The 17,218-nt window shown below is 54.9% G+C and overlaps 6 protein-coding genes across 6 annotated transcripts; 3 read left to right on the forward strand and 3 right to left on the reverse strand.

Moving 5' to 3' along the window:
* Positions 1-163: 163 nt before the first annotated feature.
* VTP21DRAFT_204 (uncharacterized protein) lies at positions 164-5,143 on the reverse strand (the record flags this gene model as incomplete). Its single annotated transcript, XM_069392191.1, has 3 exons — positions 164-1,258; positions 1,322-4,464; positions 4,534-5,143. The coding sequence occupies 3 exons, from the start codon at positions 5,141-5,143 to the stop codon at positions 164-166; spliced, it is 4,848 nt and encodes a 1,615-aa protein (XP_069256583.1).
* Positions 5,144-6,007: 864 nt separating this feature from the next.
* On the reverse strand, positions 6,008-6,607 carry VTP21DRAFT_205 (uncharacterized protein; the record flags this gene model as incomplete). Its single annotated transcript, XM_069392202.1, has 4 exons — positions 6,008-6,098; positions 6,168-6,210; positions 6,305-6,385; positions 6,472-6,607. 4 exons carry the CDS (start codon positions 6,605-6,607, stop codon positions 6,008-6,010), a joined length of 351 nt encoding a protein of 116 aa, XP_069256584.1.
* A 1,913-nt stretch (positions 6,608-8,520) lies between these two features.
* On the reverse strand, positions 8,521-8,751 carry VTP21DRAFT_206 (uncharacterized protein; the record flags this gene model as incomplete). The annotated part of the gene is made up of 1 exon (XM_069392213.1): positions 8,521-8,751. One exon carries the CDS (start codon positions 8,749-8,751, stop codon positions 8,521-8,523), a length of 231 nt encoding a protein of 76 aa, XP_069256585.1.
* A 415-nt stretch (positions 8,752-9,166) lies between these two features.
* On the forward strand, positions 9,167-11,313 carry VTP21DRAFT_207 (uncharacterized protein; the record flags this gene model as incomplete). The annotated part of the gene is made up of 5 exons (XM_069392224.1): positions 9,167-9,228; positions 9,308-9,379; positions 9,445-9,696; positions 9,830-10,104; positions 10,172-11,313. 5 exons carry the CDS (start codon positions 9,167-9,169, stop codon positions 11,311-11,313), a joined length of 1,803 nt encoding a protein of 600 aa, XP_069256586.1.
* Positions 11,314-12,188: 875 nt separating this feature from the next.
* On the forward strand, positions 12,189-14,231 carry VTP21DRAFT_208 (uncharacterized protein; the record flags this gene model as incomplete). Its single annotated transcript, XM_069392235.1, has 5 exons — positions 12,189-12,467; positions 12,554-13,657; positions 13,735-13,883; positions 13,958-14,033; positions 14,112-14,231. 5 exons carry the CDS (start codon positions 12,189-12,191, stop codon positions 14,229-14,231), a joined length of 1,728 nt encoding a protein of 575 aa, XP_069256587.1.
* Positions 14,232-14,339: 108 nt separating this feature from the next.
* On the forward strand, positions 14,340-17,148 carry VTP21DRAFT_209 (uncharacterized protein; the record flags this gene model as incomplete). Its single annotated transcript, XM_069392246.1, has 4 exons — positions 14,340-15,714; positions 15,795-16,032; positions 16,101-16,183; positions 16,259-17,148. The coding sequence occupies 4 exons, from the start codon at positions 14,340-14,342 to the stop codon at positions 17,146-17,148; spliced, it is 2,586 nt and encodes an 861-aa protein (XP_069256588.1).
* Positions 17,149-17,218: the final 70 nt, after the last annotated feature.

Genomic DNA, 17,218 nt, shown 5'->3' on the forward strand with positions numbered 1-17,218 from the left:
ATATTTACAAAAGGCAGCTCTCCGGTCGAGAGTACATAAATTGCAAGGAGACAGAGACTTAGTAGGAGAATGCTTTGGGCCCTTTCTGATCAGTGAAAAAAAAAATAGAAGGATCGCCCAGAATGGCGATGAGTGATTCTGCTGGGTCAAATACGTGTGCTTGTTAGATTCGATCCTCGCCGTCATACAGCGCAGATAGCTTCAATCTTTTTTTGCCAAAGCTCTGCAGTCCTCTTCCTTGGGTCATGTCCGTGAGACTTCCATGCTTCACTATTTTCTTCGGGTCCACTTCATAGTATAGAATTCGACGCGGAAACCAATCCGCTCTCTTTCGCTCGCTCCTCGTCAACCAAAATCGCTCTAGCTCTGCAATTTCTCGGGCGTAGTGAACAAGCCATCTTTCAAGACCCGCCTGGGAGGTACGTGCATCGTTGATAAGAGTTGCTAGGAGATGCACGGCCAATAGGACCGCAAGAAGCAAATAAATAATCAGAAGAACTTCTATCGTGCGACGAAGCGTGTATAAATCGGAAGAAGTTGCGGATAAGAGGTGCTTGAAGGGATGCGGATACACTGTTTGAAAGAGTTGCTGTGAAGATGTCTGCGGGAAAGAGAAAGGAGAATCGGGTTGGTAGTAGGGTGAGAGGGTTGAGAAGTCACCTCCGAGGAATAGACACACTGATTTCAAACTGGAACCGAGCTGGCTGAAGGGAGGGATGGAGGGATCAGAGAGCTGCGGGGAGTTAGGGACCATGCTGGAAGCCAGACCATCAGGCAAGTTGGTCGGCGTTACGGTGGTGGTAGCAGTGGCTGTGGTAGTGCTTGTTGCAGTCAGAGTCCTGGTCGAGGTAGTTTTCTTTGCGAAATCGAAGTCAGGTAGTGTAAACATTAGAGGCATTTCGTTGTACCCTGACAGCTCGATTTGCCCGAGGATGTCACTCGACTGGTCCTCAAGCCTGAATCGTACTGTTCCATTGAGTGAGACCGGGATATAACTCACGGATAATGCTTCCGGCTGTTGGGATGAGATACTAATTTGTGAAGGCGAAGGTATCGGCTCCCCTACATCGAGCAAGTTACTCTGAGCTGAAGAAGAAGGGTTCGGGAGAGGAAAATCACGCAACAGCAGATAAAAGGCATGGGCAAAAGCAAAAACGAGAACGGCAAGTACAAGGAAAAAGACTAGGATCCGACGAAAGACTTGCTCTGCATGGTAGAAGAAGATGCCGACCGCTCTGAAAATGCATAACTGGGCCAGCTGTGAGGATTAAGAGCGGAGAGTGAGCAGAGCAGGGAAACAAGGATGGAGGTAAAAACTCACCAAATTGGCCCACATCAGCAATACGCTCACACTCACCAAAACCTGGCTCACATCCGCTCGATCGACAAGAGTCCATATCGCGACCGCGATTGGAAGCGCGATCAGCCCTATCCACCGAAGCCAATTCCCTAACATTAGAACATAGCATTCGCCCCGAAGCACAATAAATCTCCTGACTTCTTGTATCAGCAAAAGAGCTGCGAGACCAAGCACGCATCCCATCAATGCCCATCGCACGGTGGTAAGCTCAGGTGAGACGGGTAACGACACAGCAATGAGGAAGAGCGCAAGGTAGATTAATCTTAACGTCCACGCGAACCAATAGCGACTGCGGGCAAATTGATTCCACTTGTAGCTCAGAATGGGTTCCACCGCCCCTGGATGGCGAAATATCACCCGAGAGCGCTTAAGAGGAGCCAGGGCAAGTCGAACAAAGAGGCTGGTGGAGCGCATCGGTGGGCTCTTTTCTGGAAAAACTCGGGCTGCATTTGATGGGGGATTTACGCCTGCCTCAAGGTGCTCAACGGTGATGTTGGTCGCCTGCTTAGGCTGGCTCGCGACATCAGAGTCAGTGCCTTGCATGCCATGGCTGGAGTAATCAAGAAAATAAGGGAGAGGTACCATGCACAGTAATGCAGGATGGGTCGGCTCTTCGCCCGTATTTTTCGCGCTAGTAGCCGCATTCCACTTCCTCCTCTCCTTTTCACAACGCCTAGATTGAACCCCCAGGGTTTGCAGTCGGGTGTTGATACAAAAGGTACGGCCCCTTGACTCGTGTGACCTATCATAGACTCCCGGCACAATGGTTGTGGGAAGGAGCTCAAGCGGATGCTCCCAGATGGATGGGGCATAATAAGAGAGATGTTCCGCAAACACGCGATCGACATAGTCTGGGTAGACCTGCACGAGCAACGGCAAAGCGGCAACAAAAGTCGTCAGGTATCCCGAGTGCCACCGCCCTTGGCTCATCATATGCTCGAGAAGGGTCCACAGGATGGCCGATTTGCGACGATGGGTCGCTAGTGTGAGAGCCGACTCGCACTCCATCTCGCACCCAGTCCCAGTGTTCGCGACTTGCCGCCGGAAAAACGCGGGCACATAGTGGGGTCCCTGGCGCAGGAGCTCCGCTATCACATCGTCCCAGTCGGCGAGGATCCACTCCCGCATGGGGAAAACGCCATCCGGCATCACCGAAAACACCGTCGGGTAGGCGGTGATGCCGGCGAGAAGGATATGCTTTAGGTCCTCGGGCATGGCGCGGGCAATTTCTTCTTGTTCAGCTCTACTTGCAATGGCACTCGCCTCCACCACCACCCTGCGCTGATTATTCTCCATGTTCCACCGATGCCGGATGAGCCGGAGCGCAGCGCACCCGTCCTGTAAAATCCGGACCGAGTGGGTCTCCTCTCTCGTTGGCAACCGCACAATAATATCGTGCGGGTTCTCCTGGCTACTGAGCTTCACGTAAACATTGTGGCAGCCCACGTCCTCGTTCTCCTTGTCGATCCACACCTGCTTGATGGTTTGATAGAGCCCTTGGCTGCTTTCTGTGGCGGGCAACTGAGGCGTGGTCCATATGTACTGCAGGCGCACTGAGGGTGAAAAGAACCAGATTTGAAGGGAATGGATTCCGACGATCAGAACGCGATGTGTGTCCAGGAAGTAGGCACAGAGGTTGGGATCGGCGCGAAAGGGGAGCCAGGGCTCGGGCGAGATAACCCGCGCGCTGCTGGAGAAATATAGGCGGTGGTTTGGCTGGAGTATACTAGTGAGCTGAACGCGCCCATCTCGCGAGGTGAAGGTGGAGCCCGGAAGCAGCCGTACGGCGGACGGAGGGGTGACGTTGGGGGAAACAGAGTGAGCCCGAAGGGTGGTGCCCGTATTCTCCAAGAACCAACCCTCCCCTTGGGGCGAGAGGCGAAGTTGCGGAAGAGTATGTCTGGCCTGCACAAGGGGATGCTCATAGGTGTGCACGAGACTACAAGAATGCGGGTCCCATATCCGCGTGATGGTCTCTCCGAGATTATTCCGTCCAAGGGTCACCAGTTTCTCTTGCTGGAGAGGATGGTGTTTATACGGCCGCTGATGCGGCGGGTACTGGCGCTGACGCTGATGATGGGGGGCGCTGGGAAGAAAGGCCACGCAGTCCACCGTGCCATCACTGACCACAGTGCTTGCGAGAGGTAGACCGTTTTCCAAAAGGAAGACGGTTAATCTGGGCTCCACCCTGGCCTTTGAGCCGGACGCACTCGCCGAATAAATGGCCAGAAATCGATGGTCGTTGGATATGGCGGCTCGGAGCAGCACATCATGCACCATGCCTTGCTTGGTGAGCCCATAAACTCCCTGGTCCTCGTCGCTCGCCTCGTATGTGGACCGGCGCTTTTGGGCAGCCGCCATTTGCTCAGGCGTGCGCTGAAACGGCAGTGGAAAGTAGGAAGAGGGGGGCAGCACGGGGAGCATGAACCTCCTTTCCAACTCCCCCGTTCGGATATCCCACAAGCCGATGCTCCCGTAGGGCTCCAGCCATCCGAGATATCCCGAGGGGAGAAGGCTCAGGGCCAGTCGGAGCTGCTCGAGTCCGTCGTGGCCGGCACCTATGGTGGTGGAGAGCAAGTCCATCCGGATGGTGTGCAGAGTGGCCCAGCTCATCGTGCAGAAAATGGTTAGCTCGATGCCATCGCACACGGCAAGCCGATACCCAGGAAGAAACTCGGGTATTCCACATCGGGGTAACGAGGGCGCTCGGACGACCTCATTGGATGGGGCCGAGATGACCAGAAAGGAGGCGTCTTCCAGCGCGGGAATAAGGGCAGGGGAGCGGGGGGAGGGGGTGGACGCGGCGAAGGAGTCGTGGGCCGATTTGGCAAGGGAGTCGAGTTGATGTCTCTGCTGGTACATCTGGTGCATCTTGGTGTCCACCAAGAAGGCCGTGGAGATGGCTACATATTGTCCCTGGTTGGATACGGAGAGAAAGACGTCGACCTGGGACTGAGCAAATTGATCGAGGGATTTCTGAGCCAACAGCTCGTTTGTCAGGCAAGTGCGTTGGACCAGGCGGGGCTCGAGTTTAGAGCTGGCTGTCTGATACTGCCACAACATCACCATTCCATCCACGCGGCTAAGGGTCGCTACCGTTTTTCCTGTGGGGATAGAGATGTTAATTTAGCCGAGAGCAGGAAAAGTAGAGGACGGAGTGGAACATCGGCTACCGTCAGGAGAAATGGCGGCCAAGTCCATTATCTGCCGAACAGCATTGGGGTCGATGGGGGTGGCGGGCCCTTCACGCAAGCCGTCGGAGGAGGCGCGGGAGATGGGTCGTTGGGGGGAGGCGGTCGACTGGGTCACGCTTGGTTGCTGCGAGTTGGCGTCCGGAGTCTGAATTCGTGCCGCGCCTCTTCGGCTTGCGATCAAGGCGTGCTGTAGAGGGGTGAAGCTGTGGCGGATATCGCTCAGGGTGCTGGTGATGCTCAACTTGCGCTGGGACGTCGACCCATGTGCGGGCCGCGGATGGTCAGCGGAGTGCCGTTTCAGACTCTTCTTTTTCTGTTCCGGTGACATGATCCCATCCGAGGCTTGCACCACCGCAGACTGGGTTGAGTCTCGAGCAGGGTGGCTGGACTCTGCGAAAGAGGTGGGCCGGTGCTGGACTACGGGAGAGGGCGAGGTCCCCGCGGCAGTCGATTCCGAGGAGGTGATCCCAAAAGTGGAGCGCCTGACCTCGGCCATACCCTCCTCATGGCTTGCAGCGGTCGTGAACGAGTTCATTGGGCTGACGGAGCCAGGTCTCTGCTCCATGATTGAGTGGTCGTCGTTCTCCATTCTTTCACTACATAGGAAGTGGGGGGGGGGGGGAGATAGAAAAGTTCGGCTAAAGCGGTAGAAGCGAAAGTGAAGCTACAATATTAGGAGGATTTTTCCTCCAGGCTTATTTTGGCCTACATCTATAACAAGGCCTCCGCGATTTAGCTCAGGTCCTAGTGACCTCGATTTAATATCACGAAATGACCATTTCGCAAGAAATAATCGCCGAGCCGGCAGGGAAAAATTGGGCGACTCAATTTCCCCATTTTTACTTTTCATCAGCCTCCAACGTAATACAAGCTTGCTCACGTAAGGAGGGAGGGGGGAGGTGCCAGGTGAATTGAGCAAGGAGTTCTGTGCAAAGTAACGAAAAAAAGCTCCCGAGACGAGCGATAATAAAAGGCCGATCTTCCTTATGCAACGAATTGACAAAAAAGAACGACAGCACCATCGAACACATAACGAGACACGCATAGCATTCTGTTCCGGTATAAGGATCTTGTTCTTTTCAAAATGGCTCGGGTCCCATAGGAAATACGTTTTGATCCTCTTCGCGTATACATTCTCTAAGAGAGGCTTGATTCCCATATTTGCGCCATCCACTAGCCGTGTCTCTTCTAAACAGCCCAACCTTCCGCATAATTATTTTAGCACTTTCTTTAACAGGAGAATCCCATAGTATCCACTCACATACTGGAGCGGATACAACATAGTAATGCTAAAGGGTGAGTCATTTTCTCGCTAAAATACGCACTCCAGTGATTTAGTTAAGATAAGCATCATAAAATACATTGAAATAATAAGGGGACATTTTACACGAATGAGCTACAAGACAGAAAAAAAAAAGCAAGGCCAATGGATTAGACATCCAAGTCTCCTCATCTACCACTGCCGCTGCAAGCTTAGCACCTCCCACAACATTCGAAAATCGCCCATGAGGGAGTAGATGGGCATCTTGAAGGTGGCCGGTTTACTATGCATAAGAAGAGGGAGGCGGGTAAGTTACAAGCACTGCTTCACTCTCCTATTTTCCAACGGTTACTTTTTCTCGAATAGGAAATGGCCGACCCAGGCAAAGAAATAGGCTAGATGGATGCAGAGCAAAAACAAATCATTAACATTGCCATGGATGCTCGTGTGCTTTATTAGCGCATCGCCGCACATTAGTTCACTCCTTACCTTGTATGGGACCGAGTGGAATGTATTCGTATTTCTTTTTAGCGAAGGCGTACAAAAGAATCCAGAACAAATTCATCGTGCCTAAGCAAAATCATGGCTGCGTTAGAGAGCTATTTTTAACCAGCATCCGGAGGGATGCAAGGATTGCTGGGGGAGCGCGTACGCACCAAAGAGGTGTAGCCGGCGACAGATCTTGTTGGAGTGTTCCCCAAGATAATACGGGTAGAACTCGGAGAAACTTTTGAATTCCCTGAAAGGCTGTGGGGTATACGTGGGGTTAGCTATCTGCTTGTTGATCGCCATGAGGGTGGAGAGAGGTGTGTGGAGCAGAACAATAAAGCCAATGGCGATGATGTAGTGGTGGGCGAGAGGGATAACAAAAAGACTTCCCCTTTCACATGAAGTAGATTTCAGGTGTGTTTCAGAGTCGGTTCGTTACACCAAAAATTGTTGGGTAGAGGTGGCTGAGGCGGGGTGGTTAGGTAAAAGAAAAAAAAAATTCTCCGAGATCAGGTGGAGGATGGGAGAGCTGAAACCTACGCCCAGGGGAGAAATCCAGGAATAGAGAGGTGGCTGAACTTAGACTTCGCTGACATATCTTTAACACCACTTGGCCCTAGGCAAGGGATATCGGGCTCCTGCCCCTTCCCCCCTTCTCCATGGCCAAGGACGGCCGTTTGGACGAGCCGGCCTTCCCTACCCGGAGGCACATTAGGCGGAGGATGAGACAAAACTCGAACTAAGCGGTTTGAACCGTGCAGGGGGGAGGGGTTAGGGAAGCGTTCTGCCATTCTTCAAAAATAGAATAAATGATAAAACAAATGAAATTCTCCCTCGCAGTCATTCATATCCCATCATGGACACATGGACACCAGCCTCATCCAAAGGCAGTCGATAGGCGAATGGGGTGTATCGCGAGACGGATCCAGCATCAAAGCATTTCATTTCTTTCGAGGTTTAATGTAAGACGAGGGAGGGACAAATACAATTAGGAAAAAGTAGAATTTCGACTTTCTATATCGGAACTGTCATTTCCAGCTGAAAGAATACGGGGGGGGGGGGGACTAGAGAAGAGAGGGGAGGCGAAAAGGGCGAGAGGCCACCCGTGCTGCTTTCCGACGCAGGCCAGAGGCGTTGGCATTGCCGCAAGGGACTCGTGCCGTCGTCTCCCTCGCTCTGGGAGGATGGGAAGGGAGAGGAGGGGGGGGGGGGGAACGCCGGTTTCCACGGATACGGGAAAACCACGCCGGCTGTGAAGGGCATGGTCAAAGCCAGGGCCAAAGCGAGAAGCTGTGGGGAAGCGCTCGGGAAGGACTTGGCCATCGGGATGGTATCAAGTCCAGGGGTAATTAATTTTGCTTGAATAATCTGGAAGGCCACGAATGGCCGTTTTCAGCTTAAATAAATTGTCCGGAGCATCAGGGGGAGAGGAGGAAAAACTTTGAGTCTGAAATGGTGCCCAGGATTTCGCATGCAACACGATTGTGTTCTCTTAACCCTTGATCGCCGCACAGTACAACAAATCTTTGCTGAACACCATGGTGCATTGTTGCCATTCCGATTCCGAGCAGAGAGGCTCAGGGCGGTTCCGAAAGAGGCGAGGCGAAGGCTTCATATGCTCCCATCGACAAAGCCGATTGTTTTGCCCGCCTAAACCTAGACTCGGCTTGTTTTCCCCACTTGCATGCGGATGCAGTCGGAAGAATGTTCCTTGGCCGGGATCGGATCCGGCGAGGGGAGCGATAAGGGAGGCGGCGTGAGTGACGAAGGGCGGTTTCTTTTGATCGAAACTTCCGGATGAGGGGGAAAGAGGATGATGAATCGGGGATGCGATAGGGGGGGGGGTGGGGGAGGGATAGGAGGTCGAGTGGTTTGCGCTATCATTACACGCACGGACTCAATAAAACCTCATTATTGGATTTTTAATTGTTTTGAGGAGCCCGAAATGAGGGCTGGGATGGGCCGGCGCTCGATTATGGTTAGTCACACTGGATGAAACAAATGATGGAGCCAGAAATTCACCGAGAGCGGCTGGTTTCCCAGCAAGTGGGGGGGGGGGGACTGCCTAATTGCAAATCTGATCCAGGATCCGTGTAAGCGCGTGAACGGTGGCCTGTTGCAGGCCAGGAGGGCAGGGTTGGAGGGCGTACAAAGTGCAATTTGTGCTTGCAGGATCGGGCGAAAAGGCTAATGGAAGCTTAACGCAATAGCAAAGCTTAAGCGGCGGCGGGCTCGACGCAGCGCAATGCGCGGGGGGCCGCGCAGGCCGGCAGGGCCGAGGGCGGGCGAGGCTTGTGGGGAATTCTGCTTGCTAATGTTAAACGGGCCTCTGGGGGAGAGAGGGGGGGGGAGAGGCCGGCAATGGGCTCTGAAACTTGAAACCAAAACCACTCAAGCTCGCGCGAGCTGGGTGGTCTTACTGCAATAATTTCTCGCTCCCGGAGCATTAGCAAAAGCTCGAGCCAGCGAATCACAGCGGCCGGAATCCCATTTTTTTTTAGCGAGATTTTCCTTTTCCTTCTAAGCCCATCTTTTTTTTTTAGTGTTTTCACTTTCCTCCCCCCTAGCTAGCGCTCCCTCTTATTTCTTGTTGTGTGCATGTGTGGGACGAGGACCTTTTTGTAAAGGGGAGTGTACAACAGCCGTTAAAAAAACCCATTTCGCTCTGTCATTTCGCCGCTCGCTCTCCGCGCTCGTCGCCGCCGCCTAGGTAAGTCGCATGCCGCCCCGAATGCATAGATGCTTATGCTCATGGATGCTCCGGCCCGGATGTAGCTTGTTTTCCTCTCTAGCCTCCCGCCTCTTCCTCGGGAACGAATTTCGGCCCTACTTCCCCCCCCCCCCCCGTACGCCTCTCTGCCAATGCACCAGGAACACGTCTTGCCGTACCAGGCACAGGACCAGCATCCTTTCCCAACCCCAATGTAGGCCTCCTCTCCTCTCCCCATGCCCCCCTTGCCCTCCCGCTAATCCATGCCCATCTCTGCCTCCCTCGTCCCTTAGGTCTGATCACCCATCTCTAGCCGCCCCCCACCGGCCGCAGGACGGAATCGACGCCCGGCCCAACTACTCCAAGTTTGTCATCCCTTGCCGCGGCATGCGCTGCGTGATCATGCTCTGACCCTGTTCTTTCTCCATAGCTTCAACCATCCAATGCACTCGCCCGCGACCCCCCGCCAGCCGGCCTCCCCGCCCCTCTCGGGCGGCCCGCTCACGCCCCTGCAGGACAAAGACGGCCGCGCCTCTATGCACGGAAGCCCCCTCAACCAGATTGGCTTCCCCCCTATCCGCAAACGTCGCACCGACCCCATAGGCTTCCCCCCCGAGGCCGGCCCCTTCTTCTGCCCCACCAGGCAGCACCACAATCTCTACAGCATGGACAGGATGAATGGGTATGGCTTCCCCTCTTTCTCTCTCCTCCCCCTCCTCCTCCCCTCCTCCTCCTTCTCCTCCTTGGGAGGGGGGGGGGGAGAGGAGGAGGGGTGCGTCTGACCGTCCTCACTCACCCCCTGTTGTCCCTTGTAGCTACAAACTGCGCATTCAATCCAAGGTCGACAAGGGCTTTTTCCTGTCGGAGAACGACTGGACATGCTACCGCCGCAACTACTTCCAGGTGAGCAGCGCCTTCTCGGTCCTCGGCACAAATTACCCCCTGAACGAGCCCGAGACGCCGTGCCTCATCGAGATCGAGAACGGCCGGTTCTGCACGGTGACCCAGTTCCTGCTGGGAATCAGCGCGCGGGTCTCCAACTCCGAGAAGCGCATCGAGCTCGTGCAGCATACCCCCAAGCGTGACAAGGGTCCCCAGAGCGTCCCCACCCCCCAAGCCGATCCGCGCCGGCGGCGACCTCAACCTCGCCACCATAGGCGCCCAGCCCACCATCGTCACGTTCGAGCGCATCCAGTTCAAGACCGCGACCGCCAACAACGGCAAGCGCCGCGCCGCCCAGCAATACTACATCCTGCTCATCGACCTGTATGCGTTCTGCGACAACGGCCAGCAGTACAAGGTCGCCACCACGCAGTCCGCCCCGCTGGTGGTGCGGGGCCGATCCCCCGGCCACTACTCCGACGGCCAGGGCCGCTACAGCCCGATGGGGGTCACGTCGCCACCGATCGACGGGCGCTTCTACCCGTCGTTCGGGCGCCCCCCCATGATGCCCACAGAGATGCAAGGCTACCAGCCCTACTCGTACGGTAGCCCGTACCCGCCCCTGCAGAGCCCGCACGGCATGTACGGCAACGGCATGGGCCATCCCGCTGCCGCCGCCGCCGCCGCCGCAGCCGGCATGCCCTCCGTCCCTTCCCAGAACATGAACTACATGATGCCGCTCCACGCCTCCGCGTCCCGCTCGCCCGGCGATGCTGGCCCTCCGCGGCCCGACGACCACCAGCACCAGAACGAGGGCGCCGAGGGCCAGCGCGAAGGCGGCGCAGGCTACTACAACGACCCCCACAGCCACCAGCTGCCCCCGATCTCCTCCCACAGTGGCTTCCACTCCGCCACCGAGCGCACGTTTCCCGGCCGGATCGAGGCGCCCCACGACTCCGTGCCGCCGCCCCCCATGACGGCCCCCCTCTTCCCGACCCATGGCTTCGGAGACGTGTTCCCGCCCTCGTCGTCCGGGCCCGCCAGCGCCATGCAGCGGCGCGAGGCGCACATGAACGGCTTCCACTCGGACGGAGAGGAGACCCCAGGCAACCCGATGGCGAGCCAGCTGGGCCATCCGCACCACCCCCATGTCCAGCAGCACCCTCCGTACCCCACCGCGTTCCATCAGCCATCAAGGTCGCCGGGAGCACATCACCCGTCTCAGCAGCCCCCGCATCAGCAGCATCATCCAAGCCAGCAGCAGCAGCAGCAGCACCACCACCAGCACCACCAACACCAACACCAACACCACCACCCACAGCAACAGCAGCACCAACAGCAGCAACCACACCATCATCACCAACAGCAAGCGGTATCACAGCACTCATATCCTGGCGTTGGGGAACGAGACTCGTAAAAAAAAAAAGATGTCGTCAGTGAATAACAGAAAATTCGGTTTTCTAACTAACTTATTCCTTGTATGTCTGTTGAAAAGTTGTAATTACGTCTTCCCCCCTTTTATCCTCATTTATATTTCAAGTTTATTTCCATCCTTTATTTCTTCCTCTTTACTATTTCTTTTTTCGTCCTCCAAGGGTATGGAGAAGGAGAAGTTGGTATTATAATTATTTTTTTTGTTAGACGTCTTTTTTTGTATGTTCTTATCTCTAGATGTGTGTGCTAGCTTCTCCTGATGATAGCCATAGTTTTTTTTTATTATTTTTTTATTTTTTTTTTTTTATTATTTTCTCACTCCATTTGTGCTTGTTGTTCTCTATCTATTTTTCTCTTTCTCTTTACCCATCTCTCTGTTATATTTATTATATATTTAGTACTTAAGCAATGAACGAAATAATTTTTTCTATTTCTATTTCGAGAAAAAACTCTTGTGCTCGTTGGCTGTGCATCGAAACCATTTCTTGGAGGCGAAGTATCTTAGCTTTTTCTTCCTTTTACTAATCAGCTTGGAGCTTTTCGCAGCTCTTTGTCATCACGACTACTTTCCCTCTTTGTTTACTGTTCAAGCTTCACTGTTTCATTTCTCTCGTTTTGCATCCCTAATTGCATTTTCTCGCTGCATCCGAGCCAGGTATACCCCCCCCCCCCCACTTTCCACGGCTATTTTATTTTTCCCGAAGCGCTAACCGCCCTAATAAACGGTCTGATATAGTTAACAGCTCTAACCATCGGTTAACCTAAAGGATTCTTCTCGCCTATAGCCGCCGGGTTTAGCTTTGCTTTTTTTTCAAACTTGGAAAAGGAAATTAAACTCCATTAGTTGGGGGCTCGTCGATGCGCTCTCGATCCCGTACGCTACAAGTCATGGATCGGTTACGATTACTAAAATGTCAAGCCCAGAATTTCCTTGGAATGCGCTCCAGCCAAAGAAACGACTCCGACTCGCTTCCACAGCTCCAGCGGGGCCGATTGCCGTTTGCCTTCAATCGCAAGGATTCCATCATGTCACAGAAACACTCGGCTCCCAAGCGGCGAATCTATGTAAACATGGAGCTTGCCCCCGAGGATGCTGACCAGTTCGGCCTTCCCCGAACATTTTTCCCGAAAAACAAGGTGAGTAGAAGAGTTAGAGTTCCGGCCGAAGGCGGCCACCGAGAATTTGGCCTCATCTAAGTTCATGTACCCATGCCGATCTTTAGATTCGCACCTCAAAATACACGCTTATTAATTTCATCCCGAAGAACCTCTTCGAGCAATTCCGAGGAGTTGCCAACTTGTACTTTTTATTTCTGGCTGTTCTGCAGCTATTCCCCATCTTCGCCGGCCCCAACGCCTTTTTAGCCCCTCTCCCCCTTCTAGCCATCCTGGCCATTACCGCCATCAAAGACGCCATCGAGGACTGGAAACGCCATGTGGCCGACAATGCGGTCAATTACTCGAAGACCAGGACCCTTTCCAACTACGTGAATGTAAATGTGCGTCCGAGGACCAATTGGCAGCGCCGAGTTTGGGGAGCGGTGAAGAGGGTCCCCATGGCGCTGGTCGAGAGGCTTTTCCCCAAGCGTACTGACCGCGGCAACGAGAGCAAGCTTCCCCTTAGCGAGGACTATGTGAACGTGGAGCGGGACGGCCAAGGTGACTACAACATGGAGACCATCCGGTTTTCGAATGCGATCCGGGACGACAAGCGCCGTCCTTACCGCCCCGGTCTTTTCCCGCACTCGGTCCTCAAGACCCGAGCCCCCCCCACCTTCGATGAGCACAACCCGCCCCCGCTGCTGAGAAACAAGCCGTCGTGGCGGGAGACCCTGTGGCGGGATGTGCAGGTGGGCGAATTCGTGTACCTGGAAAATGATGAGGCAGTGCCCGCGGATATCGTCATTCTCGCGACGAGTGAGTCGGATGGCCTCTGCTACGTCGAGACGAAGAATCTCGACGGAGAGACCAATCTCAAGCCACGCCACTCGCTGCGCGCCACCTCGGATATCAAGACGCCGTCGGACTGTGGCCGGCTCTCCTTCCACATCGAGAGTGAGGGCCCGCACCCGAATCTCTACCACTACAACGGGGTCATAGAGTGGTGCGTTTCGGATGGGACGGAGGACGTGTCAATGGGGGGCGTGACGCACTGCAAAACGGAGCCGATCACGGCCAGCCACCTGCTGTTGCGAGGAAGCGTGCTGAAAAACACCCAGTGGGTGATTGGGGTGGTCCTCTTCACGGGGTCCGACACAAAGGTCATGCTGAACTCGTCCCGGACCCCAAGTAAACGCAGCCGCCTCGAGAAGCTGACTAATCCTCAGGTAAAGTGTGCCAGGACTTTTTGGACGCTGCGCGTCCCTGGCGTGTGCCATCCCTGCTGACCCTTTGTCTGTGTTAGGTTGTGGCCAATTTCGTCATCCTGTTTGCCCTATGTTTAGGGTGCTCGATCGTGAACGGATTCATGTTCGAATCCAGCACGTCCGCCACCTATTTTGAGCCCGGTGGGGATGCTCAGAATGGGGCTATGAGCGGATTCCTGACTTTTTGGTAAGTCAATGGCGATAACTCTTCGCCGTGTTGGAGCTTACCTCATTCCCCCCCTCTCATTCAACTCCCACTAGGTTGTGCTTGATTCTCTACCAGAACATTGTGCCAATCTCCCTTTATGTCTCCGTGGAAATCGTGAAAACCCTCGCCGTATGCACATGCATAGCTGGAGATATTTTTCCCCAATTTACTAACCCTCTCCCCCTCCTTCCCCCCGCCTCCCTTTAGGCCTACTTTATCTACTCCGACTTGGACATGTACTATGAGCCATTGGATCAACCGTGTGTGCCAAAGACATGGAACATATCCGATGATCTTGGGCAGATCGAGTATATTTTTAGGTATTGAATCGCATTCAATTTACTTCCGAGTCTTTCTCCTCCGCTTCTTCGTTGGTTGATCCGTTTTTCTGTTCATTTTTCCAGCGATAAGACCGGCACTCTGACTCAAAACGTGATGGAATTTCGTAAATGCACCATCAACGGAGTGAAGTATGGGTATGGGACCCCGGAGGCCGCGTTTGGCGCCCAAAAGCGCGAGCTTGCCGAAAAGAACAGCCATAAACCCGCCGAAGTGCAGCACGATATGGAGGTGCAACGAAAACGTGAGGAGGCAGCGAGACTTCAGCTGTCTCGCAAGCAGATGCGCCGCGAGATGTCCATGGTCTTCAAGAACAAGTATGCGGCGAAGAAGATGGGCTTTGTTGCCCCCGGCTTGTTCGGGGACGTGGCCCAAGGGGGGGCGCAGAAGGAAAAGGTGGTCGAGTTTTTCACCGCGCTTGCGTTGTGCCACACGGTTCTCTGCGAGAAGCCCGATCCCGACAACCCCCACCACATCATTTACAAGGCGCAGTCCCCGGACGAGGCGGCGCTCGTCCAGACCGCTAAGGAGTGTGGCTTCGCCTATCTGGGGCAAGAGCACGGAGAGGTTCGAGTGGATATTCTCGGGGAGCAAAAGGTGTATCGGCTTCTGCAGGTGCTGGAGTTTAGCTCGACCCGAAAGCGGGTGAGCGTCGTGGTGCGGAACCCCGAGGGCCGGCTGATGTTGATCTGCAAGGGCGCGGACTCCATTGTCTACGAGCGCTTGGCCAAGCCGGGGAAAAAGGACCCCACCGAGGAGGAGCGTAGGCTGGAGGGGGAGCAACGACGGGTGCAGAAAATCACCTCGAAGCACCTGGAAAACTTTGCCGACGAAGGGCTTCGCACGCTGTGTGTGGCATACCGCTATCTCGACGAGCACGAGTACGAGCTGTGGAGCGAGAGGTACCGCATCGCATCCACCAGCCTCGTCAACCGCGAGGAGGAAGTGGAGGCGGCCGCCGACCAGATCGAGCGCGAGCTCTTGCTGTTGGGGGGCACCGCCATCGAGGATCACCTGCAGGAAGGAGTGCCCGAGACCATCGACCTGCTGATCCGAGCTAGCATCAAGATCTGGGTGCTCACCGGGGACAAGATGGAGACCGCCATCAACATCGGGTATGCCGCCAACCTGCTCCAGAAGGGAATGCAGCTCGTGATCATCCGCGGCGACTCGCGAGAGGAAGTCCTGCGCAAGCTCGAGGAGGCGCTCGCCACCCACTGGCCGCCGGACGGTGTCATAGTGCCCCCGACCGGGCTCCCCGACGACGAGAAGACGGAGACGAAGCACGCGCTGGTCATCGACGGAGAATCCCTCAAGTACGCGCTGGAGAAGGGCGTGAGGGAGAAGTTGCTCGAGCTTGGAAAGCGGTGCGCCAGTGTCATATGTTGCCGGGTGTCGCCTCTGCAAAAGGCCAAGGTGGTTCGCCTTGTGAAGCATGGCTTGAATGCCATGACGTTGTCGATCGGCGATGGTTTGTATTCTGCACCTCCCCGGCCAAGGCCGTTTCGAACACGAGTGAACTCACCGTGAATCCTCACTCCCTTGGAATAGGTGCTAACGATGTGTCGATGATCCAGGAGGCCAACGTCGGCGTCGGCATTAGTGGGGAGGAGGGGCGGCAGGCCGTCATGGCCTCGGACTACGCGATTGCTCAGTTCAGGTACCTGGGCAAACTCCTCCTAGTGCATGGCCGATGGTCGTACGCTCGGACAAGCTCCATGATTCTGATGTTTTTCTATAAAAACGTGATCTGGACCTTCACTCTCTTCTGGTACCAGTTCTATTGCTCGTGAGTAGACCATTGTTTTTTTTCTCTCTCTCTCTCTCTCAACCCGTATACTGAACTCTGGCCCGTAGATTCTCTGGCCAAATGTTTATCGATTACACCCTTGTGCTGCTGTACAATCTCATTTTCACCTCGCTTCCCTGTATTTTCCTTGGTACGTGGTCTCTTGTTTTGTTCCCCTTACGGGGGTCTCTTTCCCCTCTCGCTAACTCACATGCCATTTCTACAGGTGTGTTCGATCAAGACCTCAATGCGCGCATTTCCAAAGCAACCCCTCAGCTCTATACCCGTGGCATTTACCAGCTCAATTTCACCTCCCTGCAGTTCTGGACCTACATGCTTGATGCGCTCTACCAGTCAGTGGTGGTGTACTTTGTGCCCTACATTCTGCTCATTGGCGGGAATCTCACGCCGTCGGGGAACGATGCCAACGGCATGTTTGATTTCGGCACCGTGGTGGGTGGATGTGTCGTGACCGTCGCCAACGCGTTCGTGTTCACGTGCCTGCACAGCTTCACTGGGATGATGGTGGCGGTGGTGGTGGGCTCGATCCTGAGCTTCTTTGCCTGGGTGGGGATCTTTGGGTGGCTGGACGGGTCGTTCATGCATCGTCAGGATGCCATCGTGTTTGCGCAGGCCGGGTTTTGGCTGGTGCTGGTGCTCACGGTGGTGGCGTCGCTGTTGCCTCGCTTGGCAGTGCAGTACTACCTGAGGATGTACCGCCCGACGGACGTGGACATTGTGCGGGAGGCCAAGTATCTGCGGCGCAAGGCGAACAAGAAGCAGCAGCGGAGGGAGAAGAAAATGAAGAAGGAGATGCGCGGCGGTGAGAGCATGGAGACAGTGCTCCCACGCGAGGCCTCCGAGGCGGGCGAGACCTTGGAGATGGCGGAGATGCACATGGACGATGACGACGAGAGCGTGGTCACGGAGACGAGGCCGGAGGAGGCTGATGAACACGGTTTGGGCGAAGAGAAGGATCGCGTGGTCCGGGAGAGGAGGCGGCTGGAGGAGGCGGTGGAGGATGGGTCGGACTACTTCTCCTATGCCCCCTCGCCAATCCCCTCCCCGACCACGATTGACCGTGAGAAGGATATGGCTTCTCGCGTCCAGCCTTAATTGCTTCAACAAAATTTCATCCCGCTTTCTTCCCTCTATCTCTCCCTCCTCTTGCCATTTACATTGGTGC

Source organism: Calcarisporiella thermophila, assembly GCF_041956535.1.
Source record: "Calcarisporiella thermophila strain CBS 279.70 unplaced genomic scaffold VTP21scaffold_1, whole genome shotgun sequence".
Classification (NCBI taxonomy): Eukaryota; Fungi; Calcarisporiellomycota; class Calcarisporiellomycetes; order Calcarisporiellales; family Calcarisporiellaceae; genus Calcarisporiella; species Calcarisporiella thermophila.